Source organism: Paramisgurnus dabryanus, chromosome 13 (assembly GCF_030506205.2).
Source record: "Paramisgurnus dabryanus chromosome 13, PD_genome_1.1, whole genome shotgun sequence".
Taxonomy (NCBI): Eukaryota; Metazoa; Chordata; class Actinopteri; order Cypriniformes; family Cobitidae; genus Paramisgurnus; species Paramisgurnus dabryanus.
The window spans coordinates 12690761-12711325 of record NC_133349.1 but is presented as its reverse complement, the minus strand read 5'-3'; the positions used below and the strand labels follow the sequence as shown (position 1 = coordinate 12711325).

Below are 20565 nucleotides of genomic sequence, written 5' to 3'. Positions count from 1 at the left end.
CAACCCTACTGCGGAGCAGTCACTTTCTGCAACCAGTTTGGCTCCGCCCACAAAAAACGTCATCTCTGTTTGCAAACACGAAATTGGTCTATAGACCACCAGTTGTGAGATTGCAGTACCAGTTTTAGCCACAAGTTTTGTGATTGCAGTACCAGTTTTGACCACAATCCTACATAGTGTTCCTTTAAGTGCCCATATAAGGTCTTCCACTGTACTTCCTGGACTGAAATTGCCCATAAAAATAAAGCAAGATTGTTACTTATGAATCTTTTATGTAAAACAAAACAAAAAAACTTTGCAAAACTTGAACAAACCCTGGCGAAGGGCATTCAGCACAGAAATATGTCCAACACTTTACCTATGTTTAGCATGAGGAATCCATGTCCAACTGCATGAAATGGCTTTACAACACACCCTGAAGTGTTATCTGAGGTCATCAAGTATGGCTTTAAAGCTTCATTTGATAGGTTTTTGAACATTTGGCCACAGCAAGACCTCACACTAGGCTGACTGACCAAATCCAAATCCAAATAAAGCTTTCGAAAATTCAGGGTTATTTAAACCTAAATATATATGAAAATCATTTGTGGCATTCTGTCATTTGCACTAAAGGGATTTTGACTGGTCCCTAACTAAGTTTGTAAAGGGGAACCGAAAAGCTGGACATCCATTGTAGTGTATTACGGTAAGCATGCTTTCAGTTCAATTTTATACAAAGACGTCATAACATTAGGTTATAAATAATCCAAAGATGTTCCTTATAAAATAGCTGGCCTTGTATTAGAGTCTCTCCAATTGCAATGATCATATCATGGGTTACACCTTTACATGTCTCATGTCAGGTTAGTTTACATTCTGGAGTTAGTCACAGTTTACGCCTGAGCATTCGAGAAAGTGAGTTTTGAAGTAGTGTCACAAACCATTTTTATTAAAATGAATACAGAAATTCCAAATAAAAGAGTGAATTGTACTTTCCCACAACAGATGCAATGGTGAGAAAGCATATCTGACACAGTGCTGACATCTGCTGCTCAAGTTGTAAATGTGCAATCTAAAAACTTTCCCAACACAACGATCTGCTTTGACTAGATTTGTTTATAAGTAGCCTAACTTGAAAATGTGCATTAAATATTAAACATTTTAAAACATTAATTATTAATATGTATATGCTAATGTGCTACATTTGTAACCTGTGTAAACTGACACATAATACCTTAGGTGCTCCGTTAACCTTAGTATGTTCCTGCTAAAATTTACCCCGAACCTTCATCCTCCTGTGTTAACATCTATATTTAGGCACTGTTATAAATCCAGAAGGTTTTGATTGACGGCTCCGACTGTTTTGAAGGCCCCGCCCCCTCGACTCAACTGACCGTGCACGAACAACTTATGCGTGGGAACAAAACTTCGTACATTTCGATTTCTTATTAAACAATACATGAAATAAAGTTGTTACAAACATAATCTCATTGTACTTACACTGTAATTAATGATTACACGATGTCGCGAGAGCAGGATCTGTTGCGGATTGCTAAAAAGCTGGACAAGATGGTGTCTAGAAATAACATGGTGAGATTGACGCAAAGTTTTACACTGTTTGTTTGTTTGTTATTTCGTGCAAATTTTACACGTGTTGCTTGTTTGTGTGGTTTTGATAGTTTTTTTTTGTTGCTTGTGAGCTTTTATGGCAGGTTTAATATACATAACAGTTACAGGCGTGCAGCACGCGCAGTTTTGTTGTGAAAGTGATAGTAATGTGTAGGACTGCAGAGACGCATATGTGACAGGACAGGTGTTAGGCTAACGTTGCGCACATTTAAACTTAAATGTATTAAGTTTTTAAGTAAGGAAGAACAAACGGGCGTTATCACAAATTGAGGGTTTGCAGGCATGTTTATGCACTACAGATTTTTAATAATATTTTAAAAAGCTCGTATGCGTTTCCTCGTAGTAAATAGCACAAGGTCGTGGAGGCGTGTCTGTTTTTTTCCTACGCGCATGTGCACAGAACTTCGTTTATTTATGCATTACAATGGATTCACTACAAAAGTGTAGGATTATTGATTCCTTTTATTTATATTTTTACCACATTTTAGAATAATAATAAACTCATCAAAAGTATGTAATAACACAGATGTAACTATTTTGTGAATAAAAAAATTCCAAAAAAATCCTTTTTTATATATTGACATTTTCGTCACCCTTGCCTTTAATCTGCAGAAATGTACTTTTAGCATTGCATCATCCTAAAATGCTTTTTAAAAGTTTTAATTAAGTTCCCATCTATTCTGCGTTTATATTGGCTGCTTTTTCTCATTATTCAGTCCAAGTCATGCATTTCAAAAACATTATTCAAGTTAATACGTTGGAAAAATTATGTTTCATATTTGTGTATAATATTCTATGCATCCCTGCTATCTATTTAGGATGGGGCTCTAGATCTTCTGAGAGAACTGAAAAGTTTCAACATGACACTGAAGCTACTTCAGGTATGTCTGCTATATCAATTTTATAGACTTACTTTATTGATCCCTTGGACCACATAGCTGCAAAACAACCACATTTCAAGGTTGGATGGCACAACGAAATGCAGCATTGCAAGACAAACCATTCTCCCTTATTTGCAAGTCACTTGTTTGTAAGTAGATAATAGAATCTGGTAATGAATAAATGTACTGTGGACTTAAATGTAATTGAAAACAGCTTTTCAGAGCTAAATGCCTCTTTAAGCATTATATAAATGTTTAAAATTGCTCTAATTCAGTTCGGATTTGTTTCTATAGTGCTTTTCACAATTTGGATTGTTGCACATTTACAGAAAATACATATTAGAACAAACAGTACAGTAGAGACATAAAAACATTAAAGAAATAAGGAAAAAACATGATAGAAAACAGGAAATGTATCAAATGGATGAAAATTGTACATTAGGAAAGTTGTGCATTAGTATTTCCAATTGATATATACATATAATTGTCTGTAGGATTGTAGGATGTAGTTAACATTAAAGTTTAATGCAATTTAATCAAGCTCAAAAAGCAGTTTAAAGTGCAAAAATGATTTCTAAAATATAAACAGGTCTGTTGTATTACCAAATTATTCAATTATCTGTTGGTGTAAGTACATCAGTTAGTACTAAGTCCGTACGATTATTATATCTGATTTCTTTAGCATTAGTTGATCTAACTTTAAAGATGTTTACTTGTTTACAGGATACAAGAATTGGGATGTCTGTGAATGGAATAAGAAAACATTGCACAGATGAAGATGTTATCAACTTGGCAAAGATTCTTATAAAAAACTGGAAGAAGCTTTTAGGTGGGAGCAATTGTTGTTTTTTTGTACCAGATTAAATTTAGACCAAATCGTATTTAACATGTTTCATATTGCACATATTGTGTTATGTGCATATAAATATTAAAATATTTAAAATTAAGGTTTAGCTTTTCTATGCTGTCAAAAGATTAAAGAAAATCTGTTTCAAACATAAAAGACCTACTGTACCTGTCAAGACCAGCAGCTGTCTAATTTGAATACATGAAAATGCTTATTATGATAGCATTAGGTTATAAAACTTACAAACTAGGATGAGGAAAACCTGATTCAGTTTTATTCCCTTTTTTTAATCAGAATCAGCTCAAAAGTCTGAAAAACCAAATGAGGTGAACAATGGTAATCATCCGACCAAGCCAGGGTCACCCAACAGGACTTCTCCTGAGAGAGAGATAAGGTATGTTTATTGATGACATGGAGGTCTTCCATTCCAGACATTTTGTAAAGTGCAATTTAAAGCTTCTGGAAATAGATAAGACCAAGGACTATTATTTATACAAACAATAAAATACACAGAAGCCAAAGTAAGCAAAGACTTGTGCTTTTCATCATGGGGTATAACCTGTTTATCTCGTCAGTCCACGAAGGTCAACAACCGAAATTAAAACAGACTTAAACCAGAAACTCGAAGAGAAGCACAGAGGAGAGAAACAAGATGCCCAGCTTAGGAAAGATCAGCAGAATAACATCCACAAAAAAGAGAAACAGTCTTTAAACAATAAACCAGAGTGTGAGAGGTGAGATGCCTCTCCGCTGGTTACATTGTTCTTCAACCCTCCAAAACAGTGCCAGAGATTGAGGAGCTCTTTGCATTTTGTTTAGGAAAGAGGCATTGAACAGTGATCTTGTCCCGTCCCCGCTGACGCATTCGACTCTGCCCCCTAAGTGTCCTCCAGCTGTGGAAGTGAAGAGGGAGAGGTTAGGGTTTGCGCTTGAGTCATCTGCTGTTTTGAAGTGAATGTGGTCAGGAAGAGGCGCTTGCATCACACAAGAAATCATGCAACCGTATTATTAGGTTGATTGTCTAAGTGTTTCATTATGGTTGTTTGTTTCCTCTGAAATTTTACAGTAACAAGTGATGTTTGCATGCTTGGACTTACACTCTGTTTGCTTATTGCTCTTTTGATTGGTTAAATACAATTAAATATTACTTTATGCATGAAAGCACTCCAGTCATAACGTTGCATAATAAATGCTGCTTATCTCATATGATCGGCTAGAACAAGGAGTCAAAGTTTGTCTGTTTAGCATGGTTAAGGAACCTTTATTGTCAGTGTGGTTCCTGTATGCCGGCATGCATTCAATCATTGTTTCTTTCACTTGCACACAAGCAGAGCAACAACTTGTTAAACTTTCACTTTTGTTTAGGAAAGACGCTCCTGTTGATTTTTTCCCTCCTGCTTCTCTCAATTTTCACCCTCCTCATAGACGCACATCCACAGATGTAAAGAAAGAGAGGTCAGAGCCTGTTTGTCATTTTGTATGCTTGGACATAAAAGTTTTTCTGATTGGTCACATTTAATTATTTAATTTGGTTCATAAATGATTGATGATTCTTAAATGCACATTATTGCAGAAGAAAAAGTGTTTGTTTAAATTTGTAAGTATAGTTCACCCAAAAATAAAAATTTGCTGTTTATTTACTCTACCCTCAGCCCATCCGATATGTTGGTGACATTTTTTCTTCAGTAGAACAATAAAGAAGATATTTTGCAGAAACCCTAGTGCTCTGATTCATAAATTCAATGGTTCCACCACTTTGAAAGTTGAAAAAGCAGATCTATCCAATACAAAAGTAATCCCCACGACACCTGGGGGCATATTGACGTCTTGTGAACCCAATCGATCAGTTTTTGCAAGAAATTAAATGTTATGTACAACATTATTAACATAATATTGTTCTACTGGAGAAAAATGTCACAAACATAGCCGATGACCTAAGGGTGAGTAAAAAATCTGTTTAATAACCTGATCCACCTCTACACTGAAAAAAATGGACTTGGTGGGTCTTTGAATTTAAATAAAATAAACATGTATATGCAACACAAAATATTTATATTCCTTGTGTAAACATAATTTAATTGATTATGATGAAAATGTTTTGTTTGAATGTAAAATGAACACATTATTCTCACATTGATTAAAAATGATTGAATTGAATACTTAAAGCAATAAAATTGAGTTTGCACACAAAATGGCACCTCCTAAACAGAAGGTGGCAGTAACGCTCAATAAAAAGGACGTCAATCGCCATAAAAGAAGAATAAAGATCGTTTGTTTTGGGCGCCAAAATGAAGACTCAGCAGCAGTCAGTCAGAAGAACTCTCTCAGACGGACATCACGTTATTAAAGTAAGTTCTATTATTTATTTATGTTCACTTTATACGTGATATATCTTCACTAGATAGACAGTTTTTTTACAATATGTAGCCATTGCAATGACTTGTAGTAAAAATGAGTTTGGAGGATGTTGGTGGAATAAGTTAACGTTACAGTCAGTCAGTCAGTCAGTCAGTCAGTCAGTCAGTAAGTGTAAGGCTCATAAAGAAAAACAGCGTTTTAAAAATGTCAGCTGTATAACGTTATTTCACGTTTGGTAGTTTTATCCGAGTTGAAAACTGTCAGATTTGAGTTGACTTTTGAGGCACTTTTTACTCAGTTGTTCTATGGAAACGGTTCAGGACAAATAAAACGCTAACCAAACGTTATTCTGTCCAGAGTAACGTTATCCATGTAAGTAATTTACCAGATGATATCAATTGACTACATTAATAATGACATTGCGTATGAAACAAACTGTCTGCTTAATCAGATGAACAGACCCGCGTCAGTTATTCGTGACTTCACTACGCCACGAGCAACACTTGATTCTATTAGAAAAAGCTTTTTTAAATATCTCGCGTGACGTCTGGTATATTAACTGAAAAAATTGCTTTGAAGTGCCACACCTTAAAGCTGACGTTTTCAGAAGAGCACCTTGTTTTAAGATCTCATTTTGTCCAAAATTGCGTCCTATGACAGATATAATACTTATTTCATTATTGCTCTGTGTATGTGTGACCTTCATCATTTGAGGTTGTGTGTTGATTTCACCTCTGAATATTTCCTCTTATAGGTCCATCATCCTTGCATGCGCTACACACTCAAAAGCATTGGTAAGTAATTCCTATCACTGTTTTACTGCTGTTAGGAGCTAAATCTTATTTTTGTAACTAATATACATGTATTATTCTTTGACTCGCAGTACTCAAATATACAATGGTTGGTTAATTTGTTTTCAGATAAATGCTGAATTTAAAAGAATCACTACTGTCTTATGTTCCTGCGTGTCACCTGGACCTCCAATCCAAAAACCTGACGAAACTCTTCTATCAGAAAGGAGGACAGCTAGCAAAAAGACTTCAAACAATGAATGATCAAATGACAGAAGTAAGTAATATAGATTCATAGACATAAAAATGTGTAAACATTGTTGGAAGTACAGAAAATGTAGTATGTTTTAGTTACATCTTTTGGCACAAGGGTCATTAAAACACCTGGGAAGATTTAAAGGGATAGTTCACCCAAAAATAAAAATTCTCATCACTTACTCCCTATCATGTTGTTACAAACCTTTATAAATGTCTTTGTTCTGATGAACACTTAAGGAAGATATTTTGAGGAATGTTTGTTCCCAAACCAATCATAAGCCCCATTCACTTCCATAGTGGGGAAATATAATACTATGGAAGTGAATGGGGCTAATGAACAGTTTGGTTGCAAACATTCCTCAAAATAAATGTCTTCCTTCGTGTTCATCAGAACAAAGACATTTATACAGGTTTATAACAACATGACAGTGAGAAAATGACATAATTCACTTTTGCTGTGATTGTCAGGTATGGTAGCACACACTGGAAATGTGGCCTCTTTATTTAACTCATTCCAGTCTAGTAAACACGCACACACACCTGGAGCAGTGGACAGTGCAGCTGCCTTGCTTTGTAACCCATATATTTGTAACCAATTGTAACATGCTGTGGCAATGCACATGGGTCTGTATACTTACATTTATATTTGTTTGCATTGTACTAATTTCCAATGACACTTTTATTGTAACAGTAACTTTTTTTCTGTTTCTTTAACTACATTTGTCTGTTTTGTACAGGGCATGGATGAAGTCAGCATCAGTGAGGTCATTTGAAGACACCACTGTTGGGATTTGTGCTCTCAAACAACATGCTTCTTGTGATGAAGAAGAGGATCTTTGTATAGTCCTGGAAGGCATGAAGGTGTTGCAACATCGTGCCATGTTGTTTGAGCTGATGTATGCCTTAAACCTGAGCTATCCTGATCTCTGCTTTATTTTTGAAGAAATCCAAAAGATTTTAATGGAACTGCATTGAGCGTAACTTTAACGAACCGTTTCTTTCAGTGAAAGGATTAGAAAGACTGTGCTGCTCATTTATGTTCTTTTTATTTATCTGTTTTAAGTGTTTTTTCCTTATTAAAACATGAACAGTTTTCTGCTCAGAGTTGATTTTGGAAATGGTTGTTGTATTTTGTTTTTGTTGAATCTTTGATTATCAGTTTATACAAATGCTGTAGCTCTGACTTTCTGAAGGATTGATATTTTCCAGTTTGTAAATCCATTTAAAAAATAATAGTACTTACTGTTTTGCATGTCTCTTTGGAATGCAGTGTTTGTGCTTTAGCACTTCTAAATCTACTGTGATAGTAACTATTTTAAACATTTGGGTCAGTTTTACAGATGGGGCTTTTTCTAGTCCCAGACTTTTGCAATGCCTTAATTTGAAAACATATTGCACTGACATATCTTGACATATATCAGTGCCATTGTTTTGTCTCAAGATGTACTCCAGTGTTGTTTTTGTAAGGTAGGTTTGTTTGTAAACTTTTTTTGTAAAAAATATCCTAATATAACTAGGGCCTAGTCATGGATTAATCTACAACCTGTTTGGGAAATTGCCCCTTTGTATGTACTGCATGTGCTGATTGTTGTAATAGTTATTGACTGTTGTTGAATTAATGTGTAGTGATTTAAATGAATTGATGATCTGAAAGCAGTGGTTTGCCTCAATATCACTAAACTTTTGTTTAAAACTCTTTGCTTTTTATGCCAATGCAAATGTATTTTGTATTTAAAAAAGAAATAAATAACATTTGGATAATTATGGATGATTATTCTGGTGCCAGAAACATAATGAAATTGCTTTAGAGTTACATAATCCCATAATATAAGCATTAAAAAAGCATGTTGGAATTACAGATGAAAATCTAGTCCCCTTACATAATAAAATTACTTAAACATTACAAAATAAATGTGTTATAGTAAAGAGAAATAGCACTTTGAGTCAACATATTTATATTAGACTACTTGAAACAATTAAAATGTTTTGGTCTGACACATAAAAATTAAATGAGTAAAATTATGTTGGTTTAACACAATCGGATTATGTGGGACCGATGTACACATTAAAATTACGTAAATTGAAAGGATTTTTTTTTTCAGTGTAAAATAACCTTAAGTTTTCACCAATGCCCACAAGACTATTTAATTCTTAAAGGTATAATTCACCGAAAAATGAAAATTCTGCCATCATTTACTCACCCTCAGGTTGTTACAAACTAATTTCTTTGTTCTGCTGAACAAAAAGGAAAAATATTTTATGTAAAGGTGTATTATGTATAAGAATGTTTGTAACCAAGCAAATCTGGGGCACCAATGACTTTTTTGAGTATCTTTATCTGTGTTCAGCAGAACAAAGAAATGTACACAGGCTTGCAAAATCTGTGAAAAAAGTGCTATAATTGGGTCCTCAGTGCTTCTATCAAATTATAAAATGTGAAAAAGATCAACCCAGTAACTTAGTTTTGGTAAACCATTCTCTGCAAGCATGTGAAAAAAATAGGTCATTGAAATTTGGCTCCCTGATGTCAGAAGGGGATAATACCGCCCCTTATTCTGCACTATCCAACCACGGCACTACCATTTAGTGCAGCGATCAGCTTATTTGCATTTAAAGGGACACACCCAAAAATGCCACATTTTTATTCACACCTTTAAAGTGCCAATTTTAACATGCTATAATAAATCTATATGGTATTTTTAGCTAGAATTTCACATACGTACTCTGGGGACACCAAAGATTTATTTAACATCTTAAAAAAAGTGATATGTCCCTTTTAAGGGTGAGTAAATAATGACAGAATTTTCCTTTTTCAGTAAACTATTCCTTTAACCAATGGGTGTTGCTAGTTTCTCAGCAAATCTAAGAAATTTCTTCTAATTCAGATGTGTCTCTATATAGGTATGAAATGCCTGTTTTTCAAAATCCAACCAATAATTATTAGTGCAAAATTTTGTTGTTGATTATCTTTCATATCAGATACACTCTCAAAAATAAAGGTTCAAAAGGTCCTTTTTTTACCCTTTTACAAAGTACACCTTTATACCTAAATGGTGCATATTAGTACCTCAAAGGTACATAAAATGTATACTGTACCTAAATGGTACATATATTGGGACCTTTTTAACGGATACCATCCCAGTACCTGATGGCATGTACTGTAGATCTGGAGTAATAAATGTTGGTTGTGGATCTTTGCATTTCCTGTACAGAAAAGACACAGTGGGCTCTTTACATTCTCGTTCTCTTCAATCTCCTGTTCCCAAACGTCCCATCACAGATGGAAAGAAAGACAGGTTAGATACTGCAACAGCATTGCATGCATTGAATGCCTGCTTTCATATCCGCAACATTGTTTGACTTTAGCAGTTGATCTCTCCGTCATCTCTCATTATCAAATTGTCAACCCACTTAATGATCAATGAGACGTTTTCTTTGTACAGGAGAGATGCTCCTAATCCTCTTCACCATCCGCATCCTCCTCATCTTCAACTTCCTCCTCCTCCTCCTATTCCTATCCCTAAGCGTTCATCAGAGGTGAAGAAAGAGAGGTCAGGGAATACACTAATGAGAAAGTGTCAAAGATAACATACAGCCAACCAGTAATCACAAAAACCCAGACAGGGTGATTAAGATACAAAGGGTTTGTACGATGGTAATGATTGGCTGGCTGTCCATCATCCTGTTTATTACAGTTTAAGGAAAAACGGGCATGAAATATTGATTGAGTTTGAATTATTTATCTCATGTATAGATTATTTCAAGGCTTCTGCTAAAAAAATAGATTATGTAGAAAACAATCAATCTAAGACACACTTCAACAATATTACAACATTAATAATTAATCACATGTACCAGACAGCCGTGTAAACAGTTCAATTAAAACATTTAGGATATGCAAAAGACTCATTTAGCAATGGTAGTAAATATTTAGCATCAACAATGTATATTTATATCTACAGGAAAGATGCACTTGAAACTTTCCCTTCATCTGCTCTTCATCATTCTGCACCTCAGCATTCTCCTCCTCTTCTTCCTCTCAAACGTCCATCAGTAGAGTCACCCAAAGAAAGGTTAGAGTGTTGTCAGTTAGCGACTAAATGTTTTTTTTTTTTTGTGAAGGAACACAATGTAAAATACATTGAGGAAAATAAGTATTTGAACACCCTGCTATTTTGCAAGTTCTACCACTTAGAAATCATGGAGGGGGCTGAAATTGTCATCGTAGGTGCATGTACACTGTGAGAGTCATAATCTATCATCTGACCACATGACTTTCTCCCATGACTCCTCTGGATCTTCCAAATGGGCATTGGCAAATTTAAGACGGGCCTGGACATGTGCTGGTTTAAGCAGGGGAACCTTCCATGCCATGCATGATTTCAAACCATGACGTCTTAGTGTATTACCAACAGTAACCTTGGAAACGGTGGTCCCAGCTCTTTTCAGGTCATTGACCAGCTCCTCCCGTGTAGTTCTGGGCTGATTTCTCACCTTTCTTAAGTTCATTGAGACCCCACGAGGTGAGATCTTGCATGGAGCCCCAGTCCGAGGGAGATTGACAGTCATTTTTAGCTTCTTCCATTTTCTAATGATTGCTCCAGCAGTGGACCTTTTTTCACCAAGCTGCTTGGCAATTTCCCTGTAGCCGTTTCCAGCTTTGTGGAGGTGTACAATTTTGTCTCTAGTGTCTTTGGACAGCTCTTTGGTCTTGGCCATGTCAGTAGTTGGATTCTTAATGATTGTATGGGGTGGACAGGTGTCTTAATGCAGCTAACAACCTCAAACAGGTGCATCTAATTTAGGATAATAAATGGAGTGGAGGTGGACATTTTAAATGCAGACTAACAGGTCTTTGAGGGTCAGAATTCTAGCTGATAGACAGGTGTTCAAATACTTATTTGCAGCTGTATCATACAAATACGATGACAATTTCAGACTCCTCCATGACTTTTAAGTAGGAGAACTTGCAAAATAGCAGGGTGTTCAAATACTTATTTTCCTCACTGTATTATGGTATCATTTTACAACAGAGAGTGGAGATTGTTATGTAAAGTGTTTGGTTGTTGGATAATGAATTGGTAACAGAATTAACTAGAACCAGCTTGACCATGAGAGTATAGAGTGTGGCTTTGTTCTCTTTGTAATACCACATTGCATATTTATTACTAGGACGAACAAAGCTCCTGATCCGAATGGCCCTCTTCCTCCCTTACCATTTCATCTTCATCCCCCTCAGAAACAAGAGGCGAAGAAAGAGAGGTCAGGGCTTGGTGCAATGTCTTTCACTAAACAAACCCGTTATTTTGTACTGTCTGAGCTTGGTAGTACACGGAGCCGCATATATTCGGTAGGAGTTTCTGCTCATACCTAACTCGCGGCTTTCTTTGCTTAGAAAAGAGACGGATCCTAACGCTCCTCTCCCTCCAGTTCCTCTGCATCTTCAGCCTGCTACAAAACGCCCCTCTTTAGACATGAAGAAAGACAAAGAGAGAGACAGGTTAGGGTCAATCTCATGTTTGAACTAGAAAACATGTTGATGTGTCTGTGCATTGTTGTTTCTTAATCACACAATGTTTTACCATAGAAAAGACGCATCAGAGTTGAAGCAGCGGCCCTCTGAGCACGATAAAGACAGGTCTGAAGCATGAGAAATACTTGGTTGCAATCATTGCATAGCGCTTACATAAGTGTTATATAAAACTGAAAAAGTGCAGTGTTTTGAATTAACACAATGCTACTATGATTAAAAAGAGATGTCCCTCTTTGTAGAGCGTGGGTTTGATTCCTAGGGAATGCATGGATTGATTAAATGTAAACCCCTGATGCCCTGTAGATTGCTTGGGGTGAATGTATCAAGGCATAAACGTAGCTTAATTACTTTTGGCAAATGCCCTGCGGTGAAGATGACAAATGTTTCCATCCCGTAATGCTGGGACGATGCTTCTCTTACAGAAAAGACCCAAGAGACAGTAAACCTCTCAAAAGGCCATCTGTGAAGATCAAGATTGAGAGGTTAGGATAGATGTGTTTTGCAATTGAAGGAAGACAGAGGGCAGCAACAGCTTATTGGATTATTTTTGTCTATCTTTAGAGTTGAGGATGGTGCTACAAAGCTCATGCTTTCCTCGCATCCATTAAATCAATATAAATGGATGCTTTTTATCTTTTTTTCTTTTTTCATTTCTAGGAAAGAATCAACAGATTCCAATAAGCAGCCTGCCAGGAAACTCAGCTTGGATGGACGGAGAGACAGGTCTGTTTTGGTGCTAAATAAAAACGCTCAGTGTTATTTTGTATTTATTTTTACCCCTAACACTACTGATGAACAGACCTTTTATGAAGATTTGACATGTTTGGCTCTTTTACGGCAGTAAGGACTCGGCTGACTCCAAGCCAAACCATCATTTTTTGAAACGCCAATCCAGTGAACCTAAATTAGAGAGGTACTGACTCTATTAATGTAATATACTGTATGTGACCCTATCTGTGAAATTCAGATTGAAGTCTCATAATTCAAGTAATATGAAATTAAGAGCATTAAATTTTGATTTCAGTTAGAGATAATCAGTATTGGTGATAGTGACGGCTTATATATCCTCTCATCAACAGTAAAATGCAATGAATTTGAGCTCTGTGTATAGAAACATGACTAGGTTAATGTTCAATATCAATCATTATGGGTGGTTTGCCAGACCGGGATTAGATTAGTCCTGAACTACACTGAAAAATGATTCATTCAATTTACTCAACATTTTAAGGTAAGTGGTTGCAATCAATTTATTTAAGCTACATTTAAACAAAAGTGTTTTGTTTTGTTTTGTTTTGCCTTTCTAATTTTTTTGTTTAAATGTATCATTTTGCACTCCTTTCACTTTTGGTGTAATTGTACAATAACAGTAGGTCCCACAAACAAACTTTAAGTGTTCATTTGTAGCAGAGATGTGTGTGTTGATTGTGTAACAAATGATTTATCTAAGTTAAAAAAAGTTTAATGACATTAGTTTGTGTCCCGCTCTACCCTATATTTTCACAGAATTGTCTTTACATTATGTAGGATGATTTTATGTAGAAAACAGTAAATCACAGACTGGGTCACATATTTCTACCCCCAAACCTTTTAATCCTTTCACTCAGACATTTACATGAATGTAGTCTTAGAATAAAGTTTCCCTAATGTTATAATTGTTATACATTTTCTATATTTTGGTCTTCATCATAAAACGTTTGCTATAAACTTAAATCTTTTATTCCTCTAGGAGAGACTCGACTAGCTCGAAGTCTGGCAGTTCACCTCAGGCCAAGAAATCTGGTGAAAGGCAGGAACTATATTTACTGTAGACTCATTAGGCTGGTACCAAAACACCATATGGTTTTGTATCTCCTAAGGGTGTTTTTGCCAATGGCATCATTAAGCTCTGTGGTGTTGAAAAGTCTCAAAATGCAGAAATTTCTGCCTGCTTTAATCTATGTTGTAATATTCTATAGCACAAATTATAATCAGGTGGATTTGTAACTCTACCTAGTGCAAAAATAAAAGTCAGATGGTGAAATAAGGACTTTTGCTTACTTTTTCCTATACAGCAAGAGTAAACCAGAGACCCCGAAGACACCAACGACACCCACAAGCCCCCTGTCCCCATCGTTCGGCTCTAGTGGATGTCCTCTGTCACCGCGTCTGCAGACTGGGGATTCCATCAGGGACAAATGCATTGAAATGCTGGCTGCCGCTTTGCGTACAGATGGTATGCAAAAAAACCACTTGACACTTGACACCCACGCGTACACTAGATATAGTGAATGTACAGTACAGTATATTGTAATGATGCTATCAACGCCAGCACAATGCTAACAGTATATTACAGAAAATGATTCTGTCCTTTCTTCTCAGATGACTACAAAGACTACGGCACAAACTGCGAAACCATGGCAGCAGAAATCGAGGATCATATCCTTTCAATTTTTTTCTGTTTTCTAAAGTTGCATTGTCATTCTTAGTGGTTTCCAGCCTACGTGCCTAAGTGTCCTTTTCAAAACATTGTTTAAAATTGAGATTTCCTTAGCTTTCCTCTGCCTACATGTCTACCAGGAGATAAAAGCTACAGATATGAAATACAAAAACAGAGTTCGCAGCCGCATAAGCAACCTAAAGGATCCCAAGAATCCCAATCTGCGTAAAAACGTCTTGGCTGGTGCCATCGATTTGAGACGCATAGCCACCATGTCTGCTGAGGTAGGACAGTGTGTGGTTTTCAACATTTTTAAACTTGACCACATAGGTAATATTAAAGATGGGTGTGTTGTTTAGCTAAAGCTCTATGGACAGTGTATTTATATAGTACATACTTTGTCTTTGATTGTACTATTATGAAAGTTGGAAAATTGGCCTTTCAAATAAAGTGTTAGCAAAACAGCTGTCTGCTGGACCAGAAAGCATTTTCTGTATGTAAGACTATATTATTGCTGTTGTAGGAGATGGCCAGTGATGAACTGAAGCAATTGAGGAATGTGTTGACCCAGGAGGCCATTCGTGAACATCAGATGGCCAAGACTGGTGGAACCACCACTGACCTGCTGCAATGTGGCAAGTGCAGAAAGAAAAACTGCACCTACAACCAGGTGCGTCAGTAAACGTGTAGTTTCAGGAAAGCCCAAAGAATGGATTCACATTATGGACCCCATTTTCAATTGTTATAAAACTTGAAAGAGCAAGGACATTTCCTAAAATAACTGAAAATGTGTTCGTCTGAAAGATAATGGACTTATTATCATCTTGGATGACTTGAGAGTGGGGGTAGTTTTTATTTTTGGCCAAGCTATCACTTTAATACTAGTACTAGTTATAGCCTTTTCAGTTTGTATCTTTTGGCGAGGCTTCGAAAAACCTTTAGTTAGTGCATCAAATTAATTTTCGACCAACTGAACTTCAAACATAGTGCATATTTATTAGTTTATAGTGAAATTAAAGGGATAGTTCACCCAAAAATGAAAATAATGTCATTAATGACTCACCCTCATGTCGTTCCAAACTCGTAAGACCTCCGTTCAGGTCCGGAACACAGTTTAAAATGTTTTATATTTAGTACGAGAGCTTGTTGACCCTTCACTGAAAATCTACGTACGATATACTGTCCATGTCCACTAAGGTGATAAAAACATCATCAAAGTAGTCCATGTGACATCAGTGGGTCAGTAAGAATGTGTTGAAGCATCAAAAATACATATTGGTCCAAAAATAACAAAAATTACGACTTTATTCAGCATTGTCTTCTCTTCTGCGTCTGTTGTGAAGCGCATGCGTGAGATGACGGATAACGTGTTATCCTCAGACATGTTTGCGAAGTTCAAACTTACAGCGTGCATCTCCCTCAGACTGTAAACAAAGCCCGGGCACAAAAAAACAAAACAGCTGGGGCGCACCAGATAACACGTCAGCCGCGTCGTACGTCATCCAGGTCACTGCAGTCACGTGACTTTAGTCACGCGCTACACAACAGACGTGGAAGAGAAGACAATGCTGAATAAAGTCGTAATCTTTGTTATTTTTAGACCAAAATGTATTTTTCGATGCTTCAACATTCTAACCGACCCACTGATGTCACATGGACCACTTTGATGATGTTTTATGACCTTTCTGGACATGGACAGTACATGTAGATTTTTAGTGGAGACTAAATATAAAACATCTTAAACTGTGTTCCGAAGATGAACGGAGGTCTTACGAGTTTGAAACGACATGAGGGTTAGTCATTAATGACATTATTTTCATTTTTGGGTGAACCAGTAAATTAACTCTTTCCCTACCAATGAGTTTTTCCGGCAATCCGTATTTCTGCTATTATACATCGGTTGGCGCTCTTATCCAATTTATAAAACCCAGAAGCAACCCCTTAGGGCTAAGCAGAACTCTGTGTATAATTTGATCATCTGAATCTGATCTCTATCAAAAGTCCTTCACAAAAACACAATAATCTCAGCTTTTTGCGCAAAATTTATTATTTTTAAAGAATACCTACCCATATTTGAGAGGTGATAAAAAGAGAACAAATAAAGGTAGGATGAAGCTTCTTTGTTTGAAAGCAGAGAGTGTGTTCTTTAATTTGATATATTGTATTTTTATATATTTAAAAAGAACATTTTCTGGAAGACATTAAACTTTTGAAATGCTGGCACTGGCTGGCAACTTTTTTTAAAAATGCTGGCAGGGAAAGAGTTTTTTTTATAAACTGGTTTCTGGTGCATGTGTATCTTGAGACAAATCAATAGCACTGGCATATTTTAAGATCTGTCATTGCAAGTTATGTTCAGTTGAGACAGCACAAACATGTATTTTAGTCTAGGACAAGCCTTAAGCCTTGTTTATGAAACCAAGGGATAATATACTAAAGAATATTTTGGGCTTCAACAGGTGCAGACCCGAAGTGCTGATGAACCAATGACCACATTTGTATTGTGCAATGAATGTGGTAATCGCTGGAAGGTCAGAAAAACTATCTATTACTTATTATGATTTTATATATTGGGTTTATATAGAACAATGCAAGTAATGCAAATATCTTTACATTTTTTTTCTAGTTCTGCTAACGTTTGACCAGAACCCAAACGTCAGTGACGATAATGGATTCCTCATCTTTTTATTTTTTTTCCATTTGTAAGAGAAAATAATATATTTCATTCTACCAGGCCCTAAATTTATTATATGTAAATTCGCTCTTTAATTTTTACAGAGGTACACCACATAGCAAAGGTGCTATATATTCATAATTAAAATCATGAATAATTTCCTAAAAAATGTAAATTCTACACTTTTTATACAATTTTATGAAATGCCAGAGTTTATTTTACATTTCATTTTTCTATTTTATTTTAATTGATCAAACTGATTAGTCAGTCTGTTGCACAGATTTTTAAAATCTAGGGGTCAGATGTTAAAACGAAACAGAATTTTGAATCTTTCTCTGACAGATGTAGCAGCTCAATAGTAAAAGCAATTAAAAAAAATTTTTAATCACGATGATACATTATAGGGCGATTTCCCGTACAGGGTTTAGATTAATCCAGGACTAGACCTTAGTTAAATTAGGACATTTAAGTTGTTTTTTTACAAAAAAAAAACAATACTGGTGTGCACTTATATATGGTAAGATATGTCTGTACAAAGTGTTTTTAAATTAAGGCAGCTCAATTAAGCATTTTAGTCTGGGACTAGGATAAGCCCTGTCTGGGAAACCACATCTAATTGCTGTAGAGAAATACTGCAAAGACTTGGAACAAATAAAATAAGAAATGTGACATTGACTGATATTTTTCATTATGTGTGACCTTATTTGTAAAATCCAGGTTAAAGTCTCATAATCTATGAGTTTGGGAGCATCCAGTTTTATTTCACTTATTGATTTTGATCTTTGACATGACCTCACTTAGTCAATATTATTAAAAATATCAAGGTTATATTTTCACAAAATGTTCTTTACATTATTTCTGTATAAATCACAGAAAATAGCTTTAGTTGGGTCTATACAGACATGATCACATATGCGTTTTTAGTATTTTACACTGAAAAAACAAACTTTTTGGTGTAGTAATATATTAGATTAACTCTCGTAATTTCTACATAATAATATTAACAATTATTGAGAACGTCTCGGTTACATATGTAACCCTCGTTCCCTGAAGGAAGGGAACGGAGACGTCACGTCGTGACCGACGAATTGGGAATTGGGAACCGCTTCGCGGGTGACCTATCTGCTTCGAGAAACCTTTAAAACGCCAATGAACTTGGCATGCAGATAATTGCATCTGCCGGCGCCGCCCCGCCGCGCAGGTATTTAATGAGCGGCAGGTGCAGTTATCAAATCAGCTATTTTTTTTGCTGAGAAAGCTGGACAGAAGGAAAGGGTCCGGCCGGTATCAGCAGTGGAACAGCAAACTGTGGCGACGGGACGTGACGTCTCCGTTCCCTTCCTTCAGGGAACGAGGGTTACATATGTAACCGAGACGTTCCCTTTCAGTCGGTCACTACGACGTCACGTCGTGACCGACGAATTGGGAATCCCTACCAAAGCGCCACTGAAGCTGACCCTTCCAGTGCCTGCGTAAACCCTCCGACTCTCCCTATTCAGGGAACGGAAATGGGGTTGAAGCAGAGGCCGGTCACTACTTGTTCCTTAACCCACGATAGTGACTAGGCGAACTGGGAAGCGAACTCGTCAGGCGGGACTAAGATCGCTGCGGAAAGAAAACCCTCTAGGGGTCTACCACTAAGGTGATGGATAAAAAAGACACGAGGTCTATAAAAAATACTCTCTCTTAGTACACTAGAGAGGCGTAGAATGAACTCCACTAAGGGAAACGTGGTAAATCAGAAGTTTCCACGGAATACTCACAAAGAAACCACTAGGGGGCGCATTGTGGACGCTAGCCTCACCCAGGTTCTTAAGGATACATCCAGTGAGAGGCTGGCAGCCGATGCTCCGCAACATCGGCCACCAAGCGGTGGAGGAGACAAAAAACAGTTTTTTGTAACGTTTTTGCCTTAACTGCCTTCCATAATGGTGCAGTCGTGCAGCACCGAAAAGAAAGGCACCAAGCCGACACAGGAGCCGTCCCTCGATGCTCTCACTGATCTGACGAGAGAACTCGAGAGGATACCGGCTCAACACGAACACTGTAAAATCTAGTGAACGTATTAGGTGTCGCCCAGCCAGCAGCTCTACAAATATCTGCAAGTGAGGAACCACGAGCCAAAGCCCAAGATGAAGCCACGCTTCTGGTTGAATGGGCTCTCAAACCAAAGGGGCAAGGAATGCCCTGTTTCTCATACGCCAGGGCGATTGTGTCTACAATCCAATGAGACATCCTCTGTTTAGTGACAGCTTTCCCTTTCTGCTGACCACCGTAGCAGACAAAGAGCTGTTCTGAGGTCCGAAAGCTTTGAGTACGATCCACATACACACGTAGTGCACGAACAGGACATAACAAAGCCATGGCTGGGTCTGCCTGCTCCAAAGGCAGCGCTTGTAAATTCACCACCTGATCTCTAAAGGGAGTGGTGGGAATTTTAGGCACGTAGCCCGGCCGGGGTCTCAGTGTAACGCTGGATTCAGCCGGCCCGAACTGAAGGCACGAATCGTTGACCGAAAATGCATGAAGATCCCCTATCCTTTTAATAGAAGCCAATGCGAGGAGCGTCAAAGTCTTCATAGTGAGAAACTTGACGCTCACCGTGAGCAGAGGCTCGAAAGGGCAGTGCTGAAGGGCTTTCAGCACCATGGACAAGTCCCACGGAGGAATAGAGGGAGGGCGTGAAGGATTCAGCCTCCGCGCACCTCTTAAAAACCTAATGACCAGATCGTGCTGACCTACAGATCTACCGTCTATGGGTGCGTGATGCGCGGATATTGCCGCGATATCTACTTTAATAGTAGATGGTGACAGCCTCTTCTCCAAGCGGTGCTGGAGATATGAAAGCACAATACTGATCGAGCATTCTCGGGGGTCCTCTCGTTGAGAGGTACACCACACAACAACCAGGTTCCATTTCAGCGTATACGCCTGTCTCGTAGACGGCGCTCGCGCTGCAGCTATGGTGTTAGATACCGCCTGGGGTAAATCACCTAGAACCTCCGCGCCCCGTCCAGAGACCACACATGGAGGTTCCACAGATCGGGACGGGGGTGCCATAATGTGCCCCCTTCTTGAGACAGAAGGTCCCTCTTCAGGGGAATCCTCCAGGGAGGGGCTGTCGCGAGGAGAGTGAGCTCTGGAAACCAACTCCTGGTGGCCCAATATGGAGCAACTAAAATAATTTTCTCCTCGTCCT

General features: G+C 37.4%; 1 protein-coding gene and 1 long non-coding RNA gene across 17 annotated transcripts; both read left to right on the top strand.

Annotated features, from left to right (window-relative positions):
• The first annotated feature begins 1335 nt into the window (after positions 1-1335).
• tcea3 (transcription elongation factor A (SII), 3) lies at positions 1336-18041 on the top strand. Of its 16 annotated transcripts, XM_065245240.2 has the most exons (23): positions 1336-1569; positions 2427-2489; positions 3213-3318; positions 3631-3730; positions 3912-4070; positions 4156-4251; positions 4702-4791; positions 9956-10039; positions 10187-10294; positions 10706-10816; positions 11916-12005; positions 12139-12243; positions 12331-12381; positions 12699-12758; positions 12934-12999; positions 13118-13189; positions 14003-14062; positions 14328-14488; positions 14635-14693; positions 14824-14976; positions 15216-15362; positions 17152-17223; positions 17319-18041. In XM_065245240.2, exons 1-23 carry the CDS (start codon positions 1501-1503, stop codon positions 17325-17327), a joined length of 2091 nt encoding a protein of 696 aa, XP_065101312.2. In that variant the 5' UTR covers positions 1336-1500; the 3' UTR covers positions 17328-18041. The 16 variants fall into 16 exon arrangements, with proteins under 16 accessions (XP_065101312.2, XP_065101315.2, XP_065101313.2 ...); XM_065245243.2 differs by lacking the exon at positions 3912-4070; XM_065245241.2 differs by lacking the exon at positions 12331-12381.
• On the top strand, positions 4798-8507 carry LOC135788928 (uncharacterized). The gene is made up of 3 exons (XR_010547470.1): positions 4798-6488; positions 6615-6762; positions 7481-8507. It is a non-coding gene; the product is annotated as an uncharacterized lncRNA (long non-coding RNA).
• Positions 18042-20565: the final 2524 nt, after the last annotated feature.